Source organism: Vigna unguiculata, chromosome 7 (genome assembly GCF_037176805.1).
Source record: "Vigna unguiculata cultivar grain cowpea cultivar isolate G323 ecotype 2 chromosome 7, ASM3717680v1, whole genome shotgun sequence".
In the NCBI taxonomy this organism is placed as follows: Eukaryota; Viridiplantae; Streptophyta; class Magnoliopsida; order Fabales; family Fabaceae; genus Vigna; species Vigna unguiculata.
Genome location: NC_140798.1, coordinates 26,377,875 through 26,399,327, shown reverse-complemented (window position 1 = coordinate 26,399,327; position 21,453 = coordinate 26,377,875). Strand labels below are relative to the sequence as shown.

The window sequence follows — 21,453 nt, the reverse complement described above, 5'->3', positions numbered from 1 at the left end:
GCAGCTAATCCTAGACGCATGGATATTCACTTTTACTAGTGAGATCTTTGTTTTGAAGTTTGTGTTTAGAGAAATGATTTTCACCGTTTTGATGTACTTTATGTATGTATATGTTTGAGATTGTAATTGTTTGAAATAGAATTATTGATAAGTGAATATGAAGATGTGATTAAGGATGTATATGATGGGTTTATATTATGAAACAAAGGTATGTAGTGAAATCTTGTAAGGTATTTATCGGGAGGAAATCCCATTGGTGATGTGTTTTATTAGGGTGTGCCTTGATAGTCAATATTGTTTCATCTTTTTGTGAAGTTATCATGAATTCTACTAGCTATTCATACTCACGTAAAGGAGAATTGTTAGGTGGGGAGAGTAGCAAGAGGTCCTGTTATAAGGATGGTTCCATTATTTTTATGATTGTGAAAGGGATTAACCTTGTATGTGGTAACTCGGTAAAGCAGGTTATATCACCAAAGGTGCATGGCTTCACTAGTCTGACACAAGTGCACGTATCCAAATAATATTAAGTCTAAATGAGTTTGATTTATAATATGGCATGAGTAGTGATTGTGTTGTATATCTTGGAATAAAACCTTATATGTATATGAAATGTTTTAAAGTGCTTTTATATAATTTATTCAGTTAGTTTAGCTTTGCACTTTGTGTCTTATGTTGTTTGTCTTTTCTTTTGCAATAATCACCTTATTGGTATGAGCAGATGAATATGTAGGTGTAGTGGCACCTCTTGTGATTGAGGCACCATTAGTTTGGGTGGTCGAGCATATTAGATCTAGTTAGGTATAGTTTGGTAATAGAAGTATAGTATAGTAGATTAAGAATGTATATGCGTGATTAGAGATGGCAAATAAACTCGTCCCCGTGGATATTGTCCGAACCCGTCCCCATTTTGACGGGGAATCCCCACATTGACTGGGTATGGATATGGGTATGGGGAACCCCCCACTTTTTCAATTGGGTATGGGGATGGTTATGGGGATGTACATATCCCCGCCATAATATCCGTCCCTGCCATATCTCTATCATCGTTTAAATTATTAAAATATTCACAATTAATTAAGAAACCCTATATATATATATATATATATATATATATATATTTCAATTTTTTATTTCTTCTAATTATTTGGTTTATTATGAAACTCATTAGCATCTCCAATATATTTTTCATCTTATCAAAACATTTATGTAATTATGTTAAGATGATGTATGTCAATTAAAATTTTATGTCTCATATTTGAATATTTCTATTATTTTTTAATATTTTTATTTATTATATATTTTTCTTTCACCTGAGTATGTTTAATACTCTCAATTTAAGTGTTTAATAACATAAACATTTAATTTACTAGGTAATATAAAAAAAATACTTATTTTTATTAATTTTTGTTTCATTTGAATAACTCTTTTGTTTCGCTAAAACAATTATTTCTCAACCATTGAGTATATATGTTAATATTTGAAAAGTGTTCTTAGATGTCTAAGGTATTTTTCATCTTATCATACCCTTAATTATACATTTATTTTCGTTTGTGCGATTTCTTTCAATAGTTTCTCAAATTATTTCTAAGACACACATCTTTTAATTTTTTAATATTTTTATTTAATGTTTATTTTCATCATGTAGAATACTATTTTAGTACATTTTATCTAATTATTTTTTATTTTCTAACTCATTATATCAATCATACTGTAATTTTTTCACTATAATTGTATAAATAAATTTTATGTACTACAATATCAAAATTTAATGTAATTGTCATGAATATTTTTTTATCACCATCCAACATATATTGGAGTTCAAAAGATACAATATCTATGTCAAAATTTTATTATTATGTTTATTATTTGTTATTTCCGTCATTTTTATTAAGTGATGTATTATCATTTTTATTAGTGTATAAAAAAGAGATTCATTAAAATTTAAAAAATTGAAGTAAACAAACATTTAAAATATATTTTAATTTGAATATTTGTTTTCCATTAAATTTTTTTAAAAATATTTTTAAATTTTATCAACTAGGTTTCATTAATGTTTGTAGTTTACAAATTTAATAAATGTTTTGGTTCTCATGAAATTTTATTTGGTATTCTAATCTAAAATGTAAACAATTATAATTTATTTCAAATATTTGATATCGAAGAAACAATCATTCTTCTAATTTTGAATATTTGATAATATTATGTTTCCTTTACCATAATTCTTTATTATTTATAAAATAATTAAAATTTATATTGAAGTAGTAAGGAAACGAGTACAGGTATGTATACGAGATTATACCCGTTACCCGGTGGGGAATGGGTATGAGATAAAAGTTTGATAATGAGATGGTACATTTGAAGTAACGTTACTTTGTTAAAAAAATTAGTGGATTACTTCTCTTAAAACATCTATTTTGTATCTTGTTTAAAATTTGTCAAACTTAATTTTATTTTTACTTTCATTATTTTAGTTTTTATATTCTAGGGAAAAAATAATTTTCACAATAATTTTTCAATGCAAATAACATTAGAACATTAATATATACTTGAAAAACATATTTCATAAAACTTTAACACTAAATATAGATGACTATAATATTAATATAATTGAAAAAGTGAACAAATTTGTATAAAGTTTTCAAATATATTAATAGAAATCATTTATAGCATTATTTGTATTCATGCACAATTAACAATATATATCACATATTTAAGAGTGCCATAATTAACAAAGAAAGTAGTTTTTTTAATTATTAATTAGGAAGACAAATGTACTATCCACAGAGCTACATCTTTTTTTAACCGTATATTTCTCTAAAAAAATTGACAATTTACATAGAATATCAATTTATATATATATATATATATATATATATATATATATATATATATATAATATTAAGAAATTATTTATAAATAATTAGAAATTAATGAAAAAACAACCTCTAATGAAAATATAGTATTTTAAACTATTGTTTTGTATTTGTATAAAATTATATATTCAAAAACTATTTTTTGTTTATATTTAAATGTAAAGAAAAAGTTTCTTATTATTGAAAAATAGTAATTAATTTCCAAATTTAATAAATAATTATAAACAATTAAAAAATCAATCAAATAAATAAATAATCAACCGTGACTATTAAGGAAGGATCCGTTGTTACTGATCGCAAAATCCAAAATCTCTAATGAGTCACATTTACTTAGAGTCACAACCTTTCACATAACTGTCCACTAGGCATATTTATACAAACTTAGGTCATTTAAAAAAAAAACAACAACAATTATTATCAAAAAGAAAGAAGCATATCATAAAAGACATCAAAATTAGCGCGCGAAGGCTACCCGCGCTTTGTTCTTATATTTCCCTCTATCATCATTCAATCCCACACTCTATCTATAGACTATGCAGGTCACCGCCGCGCTCCCACCGGCCCATGGCGGAGACGCCGCCACTGACGGCAAGCGTGGCAAAAGGCGTGGCAGTTACAACTGTGGTCGCTGTGGTCTTCCCAAAAAAGGTCACAACTGCACCATCAAGACTCCTGTGTCTGCTTCCATCACTACTGCCCCTCCTGATTCTTCTCTCTCCGTTGTATCCGTTCCTTCCTCTGCTGCATCTGGCCTCCGGCATCCTTCCTCTAGTCTCCGTCGCGCTCTGTCGTTTGACGATCTTGATGAAGGCGGTTCTGGATTCGATCCGTCCGAACAGGAAGAAAGAGTGGATGCAGATTTGTTTTCTGAAACCGATCCTGATCTGGATCTGGATGCGGAGTCGTGTGGACTGCCGGTGAATCTTCTGTGGGATGTGATGAGGAGGCTGCCGCCGGCGGGGCTGCTGTCCGCCGCGAAGGTGTGCCGTGGGTGGAGGGAGACGGCGAAGAGGATATGGAGAGCGGCTGAGGAGTTGAAACTTAGGGTTCCCGTCAACGTTACAGTTGGGTTTGTTGCCTCGATGTTGCAGAAATGTCCTGGGATTGTGAGACTCTCGCTTAGAATGGAGAGGTAGGACCTCCATCTGCGATGTCGTTTTGATTGAGAAACTGACGAGTGGATATGATAAAAATTGTTCAAAGATTGTTTTGGCACTTGAAAGAAAAAGTGATAACCTAGATAAAAAAAGGGATAACGTAGATAATCATATTTAAACATGTAAACAAGAGTTTCTGTGTTGATCCAGATCGATCCTTTTAATCTAAATAGAGAGATTAGTGATATGCCCTTCAAAAAGGATAATGTGGACACAAAATAATTAAAAAAGGAAATAAATGGATTGAATTTTGAAAATGGGATCAGAAAATGCCATTGATGTTTTTTTCTTTCATGAATCTAACATGTTTGTTGTTGTGCTGCAGTGATTTTGATTCAACTATGCTGGCTTGCGTCGCTTTTTCATGTCCTAATCTTGAGAGTATGGAAATCTCCACATTCGATGCTGCAACCATTAGGATTAATGGGTATTGATCGATCTTATCTTTTTAATCTGATCTTTTAATTTTAATCATTTTACGCATCGTATGATCTTTATTTATTGCTAGTATGCTGTGTAAAAGTTAGTTCTGGTTTACTGTCTTTGTTTTTGATCTGTTTAATTTCTTACACAGTCATTCTTGGCCTTTCTATACTTATATAATTCTAGATATTTGCATATGCATGTTTAACCAAAGAATGCTGCCTCTTTCTTTCTAGCTTTATCTAATATTCGATTATGATAACACAGGGATGAACTAGGCCGGTTTGTTGCTGATAAAAAAAGTCTCAAAAGCCTCAAGATGGAAGGATGTTCTAACTTGGGGTGTTTTTTCCTCTGTTCGTCAAGTCTTTGTACACTCTGGCTATCAGATTTGCACTCTCTGTCTAAAATGGTGATTATTTGCCTTTTCTTTCGTACTTTTTCTTATGTTATTTATGACATGGTCAATAACTATATGTTTCCGAGTTTGTGAATTGAATTCTAGTTGCTAACATGCCTGAAATTGTAGGTATTTAATTGTCCCCAATTGAGGGAGATTTCCTTGGAGTTTTCTTGCCAAGAAAATGATAGTACAGATCTCACCACTATGATTGAAGGCTTGGGGAGAAGTTGCCCGAGATTGCAAAACATACATATAGCTTCAGAACGGCTTTCACACTCTGCTGTGCTAGCTCTTACTGCTGCTCAGTTGAGGTTTGTCATTTGTTTTTGGCATCTTGATCTCTATTTTCTCAGTTAGCATCGACAATATGCCTTCATGTTTAAATTTCTCCTCTATAAAAGAAAGGTGGCAATGTACAATGTTTTGAACTTTGCATCTGTATTTGTTAGTGTTCATATTATCTGGTGGTGAATGAACCAAACATTTAACATGACCAAACATGACCATTTCCAATTTTATGCTGCACTCAAGTGTCGTGCTTAAGAAAGGAAACGAAACAAATAACATGTCTACAATATTAGTATGTATACACTCTCACAAGCCCACACACATGCACACAGGACGCTCACAAATTACCAGGCAACAATCAACTTAGAATTTTGATCCCGATTTTAATATTTATATCCGAAATCCCATGGTGATGCCTTTTATATAATCAGTGAGAATGTCATTTTTATGTACTTTATTTTTTTTTTTAATTTAATGAACTTATTGAAGTTTTGTTTCAATACAATTAAGGGGGCTGCGAATGCTTTCTCTTGTTCTTGGGTCTGAAATCACTGATGCATCTGTTGCTGCAATTTCCTCAAGCTATCCAAATCTTGAACTGCTTGATCTCAGTGGGTATGTACCTGATTCTTACTGTAATCAAATTCTATAGGAATCTTCAATGTAGTAAATCCGTGGAACTTAATACTGTACAAAGAGATAAAAGACAATATAATATAACATTTTATTTCAGGGATGCATTGTTTTCTTCTTATTTTCCTTGTTTATCTCTTGGAAAGTGTGTATAATGGATAATTTTTTTCACAGATCTAGTGTTAGTGACAGTGGCATTAGTATGATTTGCAATGTGTTCCCTGATACCCTGAAAAGACTCCTTCTTGCTGTTTGCCCCAACGTGACTTCAAGTAATTTTCTATTGCATATTCAATAACTTGACAACTTTTATGCGAGCTTGAGTTTCTGCTTTCTAATCTGCTGCTATTTAACTTAGGTGGTATTCAGTTTGCGACATTTCAGTTGCCGCTCCTTGAAATCATGGACTGTGGCATGACCATATGTGATCCTAATTTGCAAAATCCAGCTGCTGACGAAAACAACTGCAAATTACAGAAAACATCTGTCTCTAATGTACACCTTATAAACCAGAAACTAATTATCAAACACAGCCGTTTAAGGAAACTCAGTTTCTGGGGCTGCACAGGCTTAGACGTGAGTTTCATTAGACTAAAGATCTCTATGCTATATAGTCTTTCCAATGCTTCTAATCTCTGAATCTTTTTTTCAATGGATATGCAGGCCCTGTATTTAAACTGCCCACGACTCATTGATCTGAATCTGAATTCTTGTACAAATTTGCATCCAGGTAGTTCATACTCCTGTTCTTCCGTAATCATCATGTCAAAATAGAAGTCATCACATTAAGATTTCCTTTACGAATGGAAAATTTGATTATTTTCTTTTAACTTGACTGGTTCAGGAAGACTTTTGCTCCAGTGCCCCACTTTGGAAAATGTGCATGCATCAGGTTGTCAGGATATGTTAATAGGCGCCATACAGAGTCAGGTAACCAAGTAATTCTTCAGATGATTTCTTTCATAATAGATTTACTGTATTTTAAGACGTGAGCTTCATGAGTTAATGTAAGGGTCTAAAGAACTAAATGGTACACAAGAAAATGCAGTTTGTGACTAAGCAAGCATATAAAATACTTTGGACTTAATTGGATTGAAATTCCATACTTCTTCGGTTCTGATATTGGAAATATGTATTTTGTACTCAGGTTCGCGATGCTTCTTATGCTGCTACGGAAAACCATTCACCTTCTAAACGTCTACCTGATGGCTCCAAAAGGGTTCAGGTTCCACATTTACTCAGCGAGGAGGTAATGTGACATGTTCCACTTTTTACCTCTTTTCTTGGTTTGTGTGGAAAAGTTAAATGCACTGTGCATCAATAATACAAAAGGATCACATGTTTCTCAAACGAATTGGTGTTTGTTTCAATGCCCTTTCAGACAAGATTTTTTTGATATAGAACATGTAATGGTGTTATTATAAACTATTTTGTTTATTTGCAGTCCCCTGAACCTGAAAAAAAACGGAGGAGGATCGATAGACAGCATTGTAATGTGCTTCGGGGCTGATAATTGTATTTCCTTCAACTGATTCTCTAATGTATACATGTGCAATGAGTTATTATTTAAATTCTAGATTCATTATGCATCCTTAGTTATATAAATTTTCATGTTAGCCGTTGGCGCCTAGAACTGTCTTACAAGACAATTGTTGTATGATATTTGCATGACTGTCTCATATTGTAATAAAGTTAAACACTATTTTTTATGAAGTTTTTCCAGTCACTCATTGGGTGCTGTATGGGGGTGATAGACTAAGTGTCAATATAGTATACATGCTCGACTTCTTCGATTAGTCAAAATATTTTTCTTAGAAGAATTATTTGTTTCTGAAATTAGTGAGTTTAGTTTTTGTATAATAATGGTTCGTTTTTTCATAAAATGAACCAAATATTTAAAAATTGAATTTTGTGAATAGTATAAATTAGTCTTAGCTTTTAAAAAGATCTCCAGAAGAATAGTTTGTAGATTATTTTATATTAAAGTCACTTCCTCCCTTAAATATCAATAAAAATAATAATGTGGAATGAATTTAATTGTTATTTTTATTATTTTGATAGTCTGCTCTCGAATTGCGTATCTCAATCTCAGGATTTTTTGGGAGGGGTGGAGAGGAGATTGCGAGTATCTCAAAACTTTAAATGTTTTTTAAGATTCCCAATATGAATAACTCTAAGTATTTTATATACATGGAAGTATTTTATGTGCATGACAACTAGGTTCAAATGCATCTCCTACCATCAATTAAGAAAAGCAGGTATCCTATTGACTTAAAAACCATTTTTTTTTTAAAGAAATACAAATAAACTTAAAGTAAGTTATCAATTAATTTGACTTAATCTCAATACTTGAATTAGCATTTTCTGTATAGAATCAATTTGATTTTTTATGTTAAATTAGTATTATTATTGTTGAAAAAATTTGGATCATCATCTTCTACATTAGAATTTTTTTTAACATGTAATATCTTTCAAACAACATTAATGCGTGAATAAAATTGATTCTTTTAAAAAATACCGAGACTCATTTGAATAAAAGAAATATAAAGGTTTAAATGAACAATAATCTTAAATATAATGATGATGGCAAGCAATTTCTGTACATTATTTTCAGTCTCCACCTAATGAAGAGAAAAGGAAAAAAAAAAATAGCAGATTCATAAAGCTAATTTCCTTCCATTAATAGTGAGGCAACAACTGTGGTTCACAGTAACACAGGATTTTCTTGCAAACGCAGACATTGCAAAATATTTTGAAGACAATTCTGAAATATTGGATAACAATTTGCGTTTGGTAATATATAGAAGTTGAAAGGAACAATTTGAGGATATTAGAATAAGCATATTTTCTGGCAAAGTAATTGTCAGAAGAATATATCATTGTCGTCTTAAAGAGTCATTAAGTTTGTGACAGTGACTCATTATCATATTAAAGACTCATTAATTCCCTGACATTGACTCATTAGTATCACTACTGTTTAAGCTCAGAACATCTCTCACCCCAAAAAAAATGATAAATTGCATCACGTATTTCAATACATCTTTAATTAGTATTGTAAAAATAGATAAATTACTCGTTCTTGTTGAATTTCTGAAGAATTTTTCTGGTTATAGTATGTTTTAAGTAAGAGCTAAATAAAATATATTCATAATAATTTTTTTTCATTTTAATTAAATTTTGTTATATTAGATTATAACTGTTTTGTAAGTTTGGTTTAAACTATAATATTTTATAAAGCTTACATCTTTATATGTAGTTTTTATTTACGTTTTAATTTTCATTAATTTAAAATTTAGTTTAATTATTATTTTTTTTATTTGTAAGATCTAGAATATTATAATATCTTTTCAGATGGCTAAATTTATTGTTTAAAAGAACTGTATTTTATAAGAAACTGGGATGAAGGGGATGTGCATGACAGGAGTGTCTAAAATTTTAACAATATTACTTCTGCAAGTAACTGCATTTAAGAGGAAAACAATTCTTAAACTTTACCTTGTTTAGTATAATATTATAATGAGAACGATCATGTATTATTTCAATAAACTCCACACACCAGCCATCACCAAATTCCCTTCATATAGTACCAAAATAAAAGGCTATTTATTCGTAAAATAATGATTAATATAAACTCTTCGTAATAAAAAAAAAATAGAAAAATCATTTTAAATTAAAGACAAATAATAATATTTTGTTACACATTTATTCTTCTAGTAGCTATATGTTTTTAGTTTTCACTTTTTAGTTATTGGTTAGACGTTCATAACATAAAATACAATTCTAGATATTACAAGAAATTCTCTTTTAATAATATTGACAAATTATCTTGGCACCACATAAAATTTAAAATATTGACAAATGATGTAAATTTTATGTGATAGTAAGATCTTATATCGGCAAATGACAAATGTAAAATATTTTAGAATCTTATGCTCTCCGGTACATTATATAAAAATATCTTATTAATAATTAATTTTAAAATTTAAAATTTATTAGTTACATTATAATAACTAATATAGATATAATTTATAAAATAAAAAATTATTGATTACTTAAATAGTCAATATTATGATTAAAAAATTATAATTTGATCTCTAAATTGGTCACTAATTACTTGGATAATAATTTAAAAATTAATTCTTTGGTAATAAAAACCTTGATAGTTTTTAGTGATCAATTTTCTTTAGTAATTAAATTTTAGAAATTGATTTAGAGACCAAATATAATTTTTTATTGATAATATTGACTATTTTAATAACAAATAATTTTTTATTTTGTAAATTAATGTCTAAATTGATTACTATAATAATTAATAACTTTTAGCACTAAAATTGATTATTAATGAAATATTTTCTCACACCGATAAAAAACAATTTTTGTCACTAAATTTGCTCTTTAATTCTTTAGCTTTTATACCTTATCATGTCTAAAATTGTTTTTTCTTTAATCTTGACAGATGTGAGAGGCAAGACAGTTTACATTAGACTTATATTATTCATACACTATATTTATATAACATTTTAATAATACTATTTTTCTCTTTATCGATCTAGTTTCATCATATATTTTTTTCTCTAATTCTTTATTTGTTATGAATTTTTTGTATTAATTAATTCAATTTCTCCTTATATTAATCCAACCAAGTACTGTTGAGTCATTAAATTAAGAAAACTGTCATGAGTGGTACTAATTATACAATCTCACAATAATAATTTATATAAAAAAAGGGAGACATATAAATAGGTGGCATAAAACGAAGTTTGTATAAAAAGAAGTTTGTATATAGTGATGATAATAACTCTTCACAAATATATATAAAAGAATAATAAAGTGAACTGATATGAATATAGACATGCATAAATGCTCTTTGTGCGTGCACATGATGTTGTCTTCCAATCTAGCATGTTTGGGAACATTTCAAGTACTGGCTACTCCATTCTAGACCTAAAACAAAAACTAACATCCATGCAATACAATTTAATATTATACAAATAAAAAATTTGATGAATACAAGGAATCAATGATGGCGGAGAAGAAAAAAGGACAAGTTGAAAAGTAGAAAATGAAAAATATATAACTACAAGACAAACAACTTATTAAACTTATTACGCAAGCACACAACGATTAAAGAAACATGAAAGTCTTGGAACATAATTTAGAGTGATTATCGTTTGTGTTCATAATTTATACTTAGACATCTCACTGCTTTGTTTGAAATAATATTATATAACAAACCATAATAATAATAATAATAATGATGCACATTTAACTATATTTTAACACCCTGCTCTTTCCATCCGTGTCTGCAGTTACTAAGTCAACCACCACTAGCGATGCTGGAACAGGTTATGCTAATTACTGCTCTAGCTCCTGTTCTTGCATTTCTCCATGGCTCTTGGTGCTGAGACACAACAACAAAACCATTTTCATTTCATAATGGAGGGATATTGATTATTATATATACATGGAATCATGAGTAATGAGTAGGGTTTCTTTTTTTGTATAAAGAGTAAGTAAAAGTAAAAGTACATCAAATAAATTAAGATACTAACCCAGTCCAATGGCTTCCTTTCCTTTCATGATACGTAAACGCTTGCATGATTCAACAAACATCCTGGTTGACACAAACAAATTAGTCCATGTTATTTATTAATTAAATTATACAATAATTGAGAATTAGGAAGTAATCTAAATATATATGTGGAAACACTTGAGAAAATTTTCTGTTCTGGTAATACATATATTTTAATGTGAAGGTTGTGCACTATTAATCTGTATATATATATAGCATAATAAGAGGAATGCTTATTCTGATGCACATGGACATGATTAAAAAAATTGAGATGATCACACATAATTTCCTTAAAACATGCACATTTTTTTACGCAAAGTTTATTGGATAAGGACTTGTTTGAAATAACAATGTGATGTGCATACGAAGTTCCTGTCTTGTTTTTGTGGTTTTATTTTCTCTTTTCTTTTTCTTTCTTATTGAAACTATTTTAGAAGGTGAAATAATTATATAAATAATTTGGGTAGATGAAGTGGAAGATAACTTACTCCCATGGAACATCACCGACAAGCATCCAGTCACCATCCCTGTCTTCATAGGTTGGGACACAGTCAGAGCTGTTCAAAAGATCCATCAACTTGCTCTCATTCATAAAATCCTTAAAGCCTTGGGATTCACAATTTCCTTCAATATATCAACACCACACCGTTCAATCTTATTATGTTCACATGCATGGATAATTAAATTTAAGATCCATATCTTTTGTTGCTTCAATATAATAAGGGAAAAAGAAAGAAATTAATGAGTGGTTAATTATAGTTACCAATGGTGAAAGAGCTAAACATTTTTCCCAAGGCATCAGAGAGTTGTGGGTAACTGTTGTACATCTTCAAGTCCACTTTGCGGAGATAAGGTGCTCCATCCATGCTAACTTTCACAAAGCTTGCATTAGGGCTGTTATTCTTCTCACTTTCCTCTACCATCTTCTTTTGTGCTGCAAACATGTTCTTCCTGAAAGCCCTCACTGGTGGCCATCCCACAACTTGCTCCCTAAAATTTTTTTATTCATCATATTCATAACTATCACTAACTCTATTTGTCTTCATGCTTATGCACTTTTCTATGTTATTACATCAAAAGATTATTGCTTTGTAGATCCAGTTTCATATTCTCTCTTACAGTGAAAATTTTTAGTCACTGGTTTTTACTTCCTTCTATAAATTCTATTCAGACACCTCAAGTTGACCATATCATTAATATAAACACCGATAAAAACATCCTTATTAAACTTACGTGTTTTAACTCCATGAAACATAATGAAAAAGTTACAGATAGAAAATTAGCAGGAACAAGTCTCCATATACAAGAAGAATTAAAGGCAGTAACAACATAAAACCACTAAAGTTTGTGTAAAAATTATTGGTTTGTTGTATAGCAGTAGTACTTACTTAGCAGGAGGTTTGGCGGGATCGGGAAGCAAAAGGGTTTTCTCCTTAGGCGAAGTGTTTGGCTTATTACGTGGATCTGTTCCATCAGCAGAAGAAACTTCCTTTGGGGAGAGGTTAAGCTTCAAATCAACGGTGGTTGTTTCAGTCTCAGTTTCAGAGAAACCTCTCTTTCTCACTCCTTCTGCTGCTGCTGCTGCTGGTGGTGGTTCAGTTGCAGTGGCTCCATTCCCAGGTAGTCCAAGTCCGAGCCTGAGTTCAGTTTCCTCAAACACCATCTTCGAGTTTAACTCTTGTTCTTTTCTTCTTCCACTTTATCACTCTTTCTCTCTCTAAGCATTCAGGGATTTGGCTCTTTTGTGCAATAATAATAACAGTAGTGGGGTGAGGTATATAGGGGCAGCCACGTTAATTCGTTAACAGTTTGGGTGAAGTGGGCATTAATACAACAAGCGATGGGGTGGTTTGTCATTTTAACAACTTCATGGAGCAATGGGTCTCTGCCACGTGGAGGAATGTGCGACCGAGACCTTTACAACCTTGTTGGGATAGGCAACGACAACGTCATGTTATCTTCCTATGATTGTTGAGTGGAAGAAGTGGAAGTGGATGCCCACTTCTTCTTGCTTACCTCCTTTTACATTTTTCTTTTTTCTTTTATTTATTTATTTATTTTTCATTATCATAACCCCTCTAGGGTTTTCTATTTTCACAGAAACGGTGGTAAATTTATACTATTTACTATTTTGTTCTTCCGTGTATCGTTCCAGCTACCTCACTGCTATCATGCAGATGTGGTATTTACTACCTATCAGCGTCATGTATAACTTTTTTCTTGGCTAACTTTCTACTGCATGCACGCACTCACACCTCACAAATTAATACGACATGTGAGTTAGCAACTGTAAATGTTTTTTCTTCTTTCAGGAAAACAAAAATAGAAAGGACTTTATGTATCTTTCGTGTTGCTGACAAATGTTTAGGATTAAATGTGCATTGCATTATGGTATTCTTCATCCAGCAGAGATCGTGGTTGCAGGGTGTGAACTCAGTTATTCATCTTTGGATTTAGCATCATCATCAGTTAGTTGTCGGTCTGCGATCCATCATGTATAATTTGGGACCAGTGAATAACAATCCTAGACTCAAGGACTTCATTTCTGAAGTAGATTTCTTATTTCACAAAAATGGTTTTCTATATATATATACGTCAAGTACATTTACACTAACAAGAGTAAAATATTTTTTTTTGGATATGGCGAGAATGTCATTGATCTTTTGAAGTGATTTGCTATAAACTGTGACAAAAGTAAATCATGCTTTGTGTAGTGTAGCCTTTGTGATATATAACAGCTTTTGGACACTGACGTCATCGGAAAAAGGGATTAGTGGCGAAGTTTAAAGACTAAAAGTTTACGTAGAATCTTTTTGTGGTGAAGTTAAAAAGTTTTATATTGGGATGTGGTTAGTGGTGAAGATGATTCACCAACAGAAATTGTGGGATGAAAAGTAGATATAGAAGAAGGACATTACTGTTGTTGTTGTTGTAGCGTGCATACATGTACTAGATTTGTGGTATATTGATATCTGAGGTGTTGCTTTAGAATCGCACGAGAGCACAATTAAGTTGACCTATGCTACCTTTCAACAATGGGGCAAAAACAACATCGGATCGTGAGAAAATAATGAACTCAAGATTGTGTCTAAGATTTTCCTAGCCTAGGTAGATAGTTACACCCCGTGTTCGAAACAACAAATCTTGTTCGGCTATGACTTTGATTTGTGGGATGACTATACAATGCAAATTCAGAGACATCTTCCTAAGGAAATTGATTAAGTAATTGAGTCCATTAACATCTTCGAAATAACGAAAAAAAAAGAAAAAGCACTTTTCATCTGCATTTATCTTTTATCACTCCTCGTACAAGTTTGAGTTTCCCTTGTCTCTTTTAAGGTTAATGAAATTACTAGGTAAACTATACCATGTATGATAAAACGATCTAATTTTATTGGCTTATTTTGGTAATTTTGTGGTGTGTGGAAGAGTTTTTGGGGGTCTTTAATACCTTTTTAAAATTTTGATCTGCATTTATCTTTTATCACTCCTCGTACAAGTTTGAGTTTCCCTTGTCTCTTTTAAGGTTAATGAAATTACTAGGTAAACTATACCATGTATGATAAAACGATCTAATTTTATTGGCTTATTTTGGTAATTTTGTGGTGTGTGGAAGAGTTTTTGGGGGTCTTTAATACCTTTTTAAAATTTTGATTTGAGGTTTGAATGAGGGTGGTCCTCCTCCAGTAAGAAAAACGTTGAAAAAATGGTAAAATAATGAAGAATAGATGTGAAGGAAAAAAAGGGTAGGTAATGAAGAGAATAAGAAAGAAGCATTGAAGGTAGGAAAAATGGTGAAGCAAGGAGGTTATTTCTGTGTTAGCCTTTTGCAGTACCCCTCCTTATGGGGTAATGAGATGAGAGGGAAGGGTGGAGGAAAGTGGGACCCATGGGTAACAGAGGCATGTGGTAAGATTCATTGGGTAGAGGTGGATGAAGTGTGAGGGCCCACAAAAAAGCCCATGTGAGTTTGTTGGCCGTATGTACCCTTAAGGGTCAAACCCTATGCCATGTGCGCCGCTGCAGGGCACCCCACTCACTATCCTCTCTTCCCAATTTTTTTTTTTTTTTTATTTCATCATCAAACCCTAACATTCTCTATCTAAAACTCTTTCCACTCATTCAATTCACAATCCATCTTCTCTTTTCTTATCCAAAAATCTTTTATTTCAATAAGACTGTTATCAATCACAAAAATTATTAATAAACCTCATATTCTCAAATTTATTTTAGACGTGGACGTTCTTTTATATGTATTATGACCTAATGATTGAATCTCCACCCATATATATCTATTCAGTAAATCATGAATATAAGTTTTACATTACTGTTTACCATGGCTCAACTAAGCGCATGGAATCATACTTTTTTGTTAAACCTTTCTCTGCATTATTTCACATAATGTAGTTTGGTACACAATATTATTCCTTATTAGAATGCACTGAGCCTGATTAATTGGAGAGACACAGAAAGAAAACATGTTGTGGATGAAAATAATTGTTCAATGATTGTTAATGATTTTAGATATCGGTAGTTCATATCGGTGTGTTTAAAAGACTAAAAAATAGAGGTGAAAGTGTTTGATAAAGTGCGAGAATCTAAGATCTAGCTAAAGCTATGGTGAAGCAAAAAAACAGAAGAACAGAAAGTGATCGAAAAGTTAGATGCAGCAGATATTTGGCGTGGCAGTGAGAGAGCTCTCGTGACTTTCCTAAGCTAACAAACATATACAACAACATCTGTTCATATAGAACTAAGTTGGTTTTCCAAACGTAAAAACTTTGGTTCCTTTACTTGTTCCGAATGATGTCCAATACTGTGGTTTGGTTGAGCTCCGTGACAAAGTTGAAATTGGGTTCCATGGTTACCAAAATTGTACACACAGCGATAAAGGTTCCCTTCTCTTGATTACAGCATCCACCGAAAATCAAAATGACCATGTTACATAGAATTCCATGGAGTGGTTTTTGTCAATGTTTGAGAAACTATTTGTGTCAGTACTGCACATGCCACTGGTTTCGGTACTAGCTATGTATCCAGGGTCGACTTTAATTTGCTAAACACAACACAGAATATAGGCACTGCAACGAGAAATTAATTGAGTTCTGTTGTATACCAGCTAGCTAGGCTCATTATTTCACATGCATAACTCTCATATTTGGCTATACACTCCTTAGATCCAGCATGTTACATATTCTCTTTCATGAACAAAGTCTTAGTCCTAAACCTTACCATTGTCTCTTTGCTGACTTGTGCGACATGCATGTTTCTTTTTATAAATAAAGGCTAACAAAATAACTTTTTCATTTTCGTGTAAGAGGAGCTTTGTTCCACATGTTTTGTCTCTCACTCTTTGTTTCTGTTATTCATAAGAAAACCAAAAGGAACAAAACAAGACTAAGGCTTATGTTGAAATCAACTTTATGCTGGGAGGTGGGTGCAGAATAACTTCCAACCAGAATAACTTCTCACCTTTCTTAGCCATAAATGTCATTTAACTTGAGATTCTCTTTAACCATACACACAAATGCACACATTACGAATTCAGTACTGATTAAATATAAGACGGGCAAAGTTGCAGAGGTTGCTGCGTAAGTAAACCAGAAGAAAATATATAAGTCGGATTCTCTTGTAGTTTCAGCTTCATACCAAATATTCTAGACATACCCGACATTTTTGTTTTTTGGTATAAACGACAAAAGGAAGATTTAAAACATTATAATTTTGTGGAGGAGTGTTTAAGATACCCTCAATGGCACAGCGCAAAAGGAGTGAACTTCTTCCATTTCTCCCAATTTAAGTAAGTTGGTTTAGGAGTTCCACTTTGAATTAAGATGAATAAAATGACCACTATATAAGAAAAAAAAAATCATAATCTATTTGATATTTGATAGAAAAATAGATAGCCTTGAGGTTCATGGTGTTTTTTTCACTCATGCGTCTTTAATCGTCAATAACATTACACGGATTATTTATGATTAATTGACGTATCAAAAAGTTTATCCATTCATATTACATGATAAAGTATAATATTTAATGACATTATTTTCATTTATAATTTTTATAATCTATTTTATTTCATTAGGATTCTTTATTATTTCAAAGAAATTAAGATTCGGTTAGAATATATTGGCAGTGTATCTAACACATTAGAAAATCCAACTTAAAATAATAATGAGTGGTTAATATGTTTATAATTCAATTAATTTCGAGTAGAAACGAGTTAATTTTTTCATTATACTTTATTATAAACTATAAGGAAACATAAATTTAAATTTTAAATATTAGCGTCTATCAAATTGCAATATTATTAACCTCGACTTAGTCGTCTCTAATTTGATGCAAATAATAAATTTATAAAAAATAAAATCACTTTTATATTTCTTTTAATAAATAAATACTTATGTTAGTTGGCTTAATTGTCGCTAAGTTAATTTGCTAAGGTAATTTAGAATAAATTTTAAAATAAAAAATTATTTTTTAAGTTTTTTATTAAATAAATATTTGTGTTGGGATCTTCATAGTGATGCTAAATAAAATATTGAAAATAAATAAAGTTAGTGTTAGTTTAACGCATATCAATTATTTTTTAACATTTAAATTTATTTAAGTTAGTATGGGTTAAATATGTATTAATCATTTGAAAAAATTAAAATAAATTTTAAAAATAAATAAGATTATCGTCAACTTAACAACACTGACCTTATTTATTTTTGGATTAAATATATTTTTAGTCCATAAACTTCAACGTGAAATTAAAATTTGTTCTTATCCTAAATTTTGAAACAATTTAATTTCAAACTTTAAGAATAAATATATAATTGTATTAAAAGTACTATATTCATTTTTTTATTTATGTTTGGGGTAAAAATGTATCAAAGTTTGATATAAACATGAATTTCAATTTCATGTTCAAGTTTTAGGGATTAAAAATATATTTAATTTTTTTTTTTTAATATTTTATTTATCTAACTTAACGAATGCTTAACTTACGCTAAATTATATATTATGAATTCATGTATGTTTTTTACATTTTGATGAATGTGAGGGAAGAGATGAGTGTGCATAAAAGATAAGTTTAAACAGATTTATGAATGTGAAAGAAGAAGATGAGCAAAGACAAACCATAGTAGTGACTAGGGGATGCCATGGCCCCCCAAATATTTTTATATTTATGTAATTTTAAGTATATTTATTAAAAATTAAATATTTTTAATATATTTTATATATTTGATATATTTGATATTTTTTTAAAAAATATACATTTATATTTATATATATAAAAAATTTCTTTTTGTTGTCCATATTTATTTTCAATTTTATTTTTTAATTTTTTTAAATAAAAATTATATTATTAATATTATATTTTTATGTAATATTTTTTTATAACCATTTTTTTATTTGACTATATTTTTAAAATTAATCATTCTAAATGAAAATTAATAATTATAAAATTATAAAAATTATTTATATTTAATTTTATAATTATAATAATAACAATAATTATAATTTTATTTTTTTTATTATCATAAAACAAGTAAATACAATGTTTTTACTAGTTTATATAAAAAATTTGGAATTATTCTTTCAATTCCTATTTTTATTCAAAAATATCAAGTTGGTCTTCCAGAATTTTTTAGTCTTAAGTTAATCCCGATTTTTGAAAAAATTATGTAATTTGTTCATTTTTGTTAAATTTCTTGAATCAAATCAAAGTTTTTTCATCAATATTGAAGTTGTGGATATAGATGGTTTGCTTTATTGGTGTAATGACATAATTCTAGTGTCAACTTTGATGAAAAATTCTTGCTTTACTCAAAGAAATTTAACGAAAATGACCATGCATCAATTTTTAAAAATCAAGACCAAATTGAGACTAAAAAAACTGAAAAACCAACTTGAGATTTTTGAACGAAAAAATGAACAAAAAAGTTAATTCAACCAAAATTTTGACACTCCCAAAATATTGGTTGAAGATCTGCCACCGAAGATGAGTGCGTGCAATGAAGTGAGAGAATAAAATTATGAGTGAGGAGATTTGTCATATTTAAATCTAAGTCTTTACATTCTATCTTTTATCCATACTCATCTCCCTTATTGACGCTCATGTTTTTGATCCACATATATCTTCAACTACAATTTTTTCCTCATCTTTTGATTCACATTTTTCTCCTCATCTTCTTCATTCATACTCATTTACTCCATCCACATATTCATCTTTTTCATTTATAGTTATCTCCTTAATCCGTTATATATATTTTTTTTCATTTATATTATTTTAACATGGAGTTTATGTACAATTTTTTAAGACCAAATTGATGTAAATTAAACTAATATTAAAATTATAAAAATGCTATAGCATCAATCAAATCAATACTAAATTGTTTTAATTAAAAAATTAATGTAAAAATTAGTGATAAATTTGTGTCGACTCAATCTTCAAAAATCATTACAAACAAACTAGTATCCATGATTTTAGTGTGACATACACATACAAAACCGACATTAATAACTACTTTGTGTCAATTGTTATTATCGACTTTTGAACTATGGTAAATATCCACTTTCTCGTATCGATAACTATTTTAAAAAATTTATAATTTAATAATAGAATTTATATTTTACTGGTTTAAATTTAATTAAAATTAAAATATAATTTATATTTAATTTATGTTATATATATATATATATTAATTTTAATTAGATTCTATTTTAAAAATCTATAAATTAATTTTTTAAGTATCCGTAGGTATTTATGATACCCACAACTCCTAAAAAAAAAATTTGATATTGGGTCACACTTTCTATTATTGCAGATCAGGTAATGGTAGACATTATTCATGCCTGACTTGACCTGTCACCATAGAGCCTTTATCAAAAGCAATGGTGGATCTTGACAAAAAAATTTGAAGGGGCAAAAGAATATACTCAAATTTTATATATTTAATTTTTATCACTAATATAACAAAAATATATATAATTTAGTATTGAAATATAATTTAGTATTGAAATTTTCTTGTATTTTTCTCCTTAGAAAAAATGATAGTTTTGAAGTTGTATTTGATATGGAACTCATTTCAAATAAGGTTTTCTAATTTCATCTCTTTCACTCATGGAATATTTCCATATTTGAAAACATTTTTTCTAGAATAAGTTCCAAATAAAGTAATATGAAATTTTCCACTTGTAATATTTTGAATCTTAAAGGATTATTTTAATTCAACAATTGGATCCTTAATATCATTCTTTAAAATATGTGAAGAAGTAAATCTTGATTGTTTTCATCTTCACGGGTATCTTTCTTTTTATTACTTTTAAAAAATGAATCTATTATTTTATTCTTCATCAATATACCTATTTTCTTAAAAATAAAAAGGGTTAAAATATACATTTGGTCCTTATTTTTCTCAGTTTTTTCATTTTAGTCCTAGTATTATTTTTTTTGTTCAATCAGGTCCTAATTTTCATCAATTTTGTTCAATTTGTTTTTTAGCTAATATCATTTAAATAATTAACCGTAATGAATGATGACTATTACGTGTCACTTTGTGATTTTTTTGTTTTTTTTTTATATATTTTTTTAAAATTAATATTTTTTATGTTTAAAAGATGTCTACGTGTCAACCCAGCAACATACTACGTGTCAGAATCAATGTTTATATTCAATTAGGTCTATATATTCGTTATTTTATTTAATTTAATCCCAAATTTTTTAAGAACGGAGCAAATTTGTCACTCTCAAAATTGGGACCAAATTTATTCTTTTATATAAATGTTATAATAATGTTTTTATTATAATTCACATTTTTATTAAATATTTTGGTTTAGGGTTACAATTAGTTTAATATTAGAACAAAAATTTTAAGGACGGGGACCAATTTTAAAATTTTAGATGAATGGTGTTAGTTCTCATCTTCAAGTTTTCATTCTAATTAATTATAACCTTAAACTAAAAGTATTAATAAAAATGTGAGTTTTAATAAAAACATCATTATAAATTTTATATAAAAAATTTGGTCTCAATTTTGAGAGGAACAAAATTGAAACTAAATTGAACAAAAATCATGAATATAGAACCAAATTAAATATAAAATATTGACT

At 29.5% G+C, this 21,453-nt stretch overlaps 2 protein-coding genes across 2 annotated transcripts; one reads left to right on the top strand and one right to left on the bottom strand.

Annotated features, from left to right (window-relative positions):
* Positions 1–3,328: 3,328 nt before the first annotated feature.
* Positions 3,329–7,493, top strand: LOC114192067 (F-box/LRR-repeat protein 17-like). The gene is made up of 11 exons (XM_028081638.2): positions 3,329–4,008; positions 4,359–4,460; positions 4,724–4,868; positions 4,986–5,170; positions 5,658–5,762; positions 5,955–6,052; positions 6,139–6,356; positions 6,444–6,510; positions 6,625–6,710; positions 6,928–7,029; positions 7,225–7,493. Exons 1-11 carry the CDS (start codon positions 3,410–3,412, stop codon positions 7,288–7,290), a joined length of 1,773 nt encoding a protein of 590 aa, XP_027937439.2. The 5' UTR covers positions 3,329–3,409; the 3' UTR covers positions 7,291–7,493.
* Positions 7,494–10,836: 3,343 nt separating this feature from the next.
* On the bottom strand, positions 10,837–13,156 carry LOC114192068 (auxin-induced protein AUX28-like). The gene is made up of 5 exons (XM_028081639.2): positions 12,741–13,156; positions 12,116–12,342; positions 11,841–11,976; positions 11,333–11,394; positions 10,837–11,181 (listed from the first exon to the last, which is right to left on the bottom strand). The coding sequence occupies exons 1-5, from the start codon at positions 13,013–13,015 to the stop codon at positions 11,144–11,146; spliced, it is 738 nt and encodes a 245-aa protein (XP_027937440.1). The 5' UTR covers positions 13,016–13,156; the 3' UTR covers positions 10,837–11,143.
* Between the last annotated feature and the right edge of the window lie 8,297 nt (positions 13,157–21,453).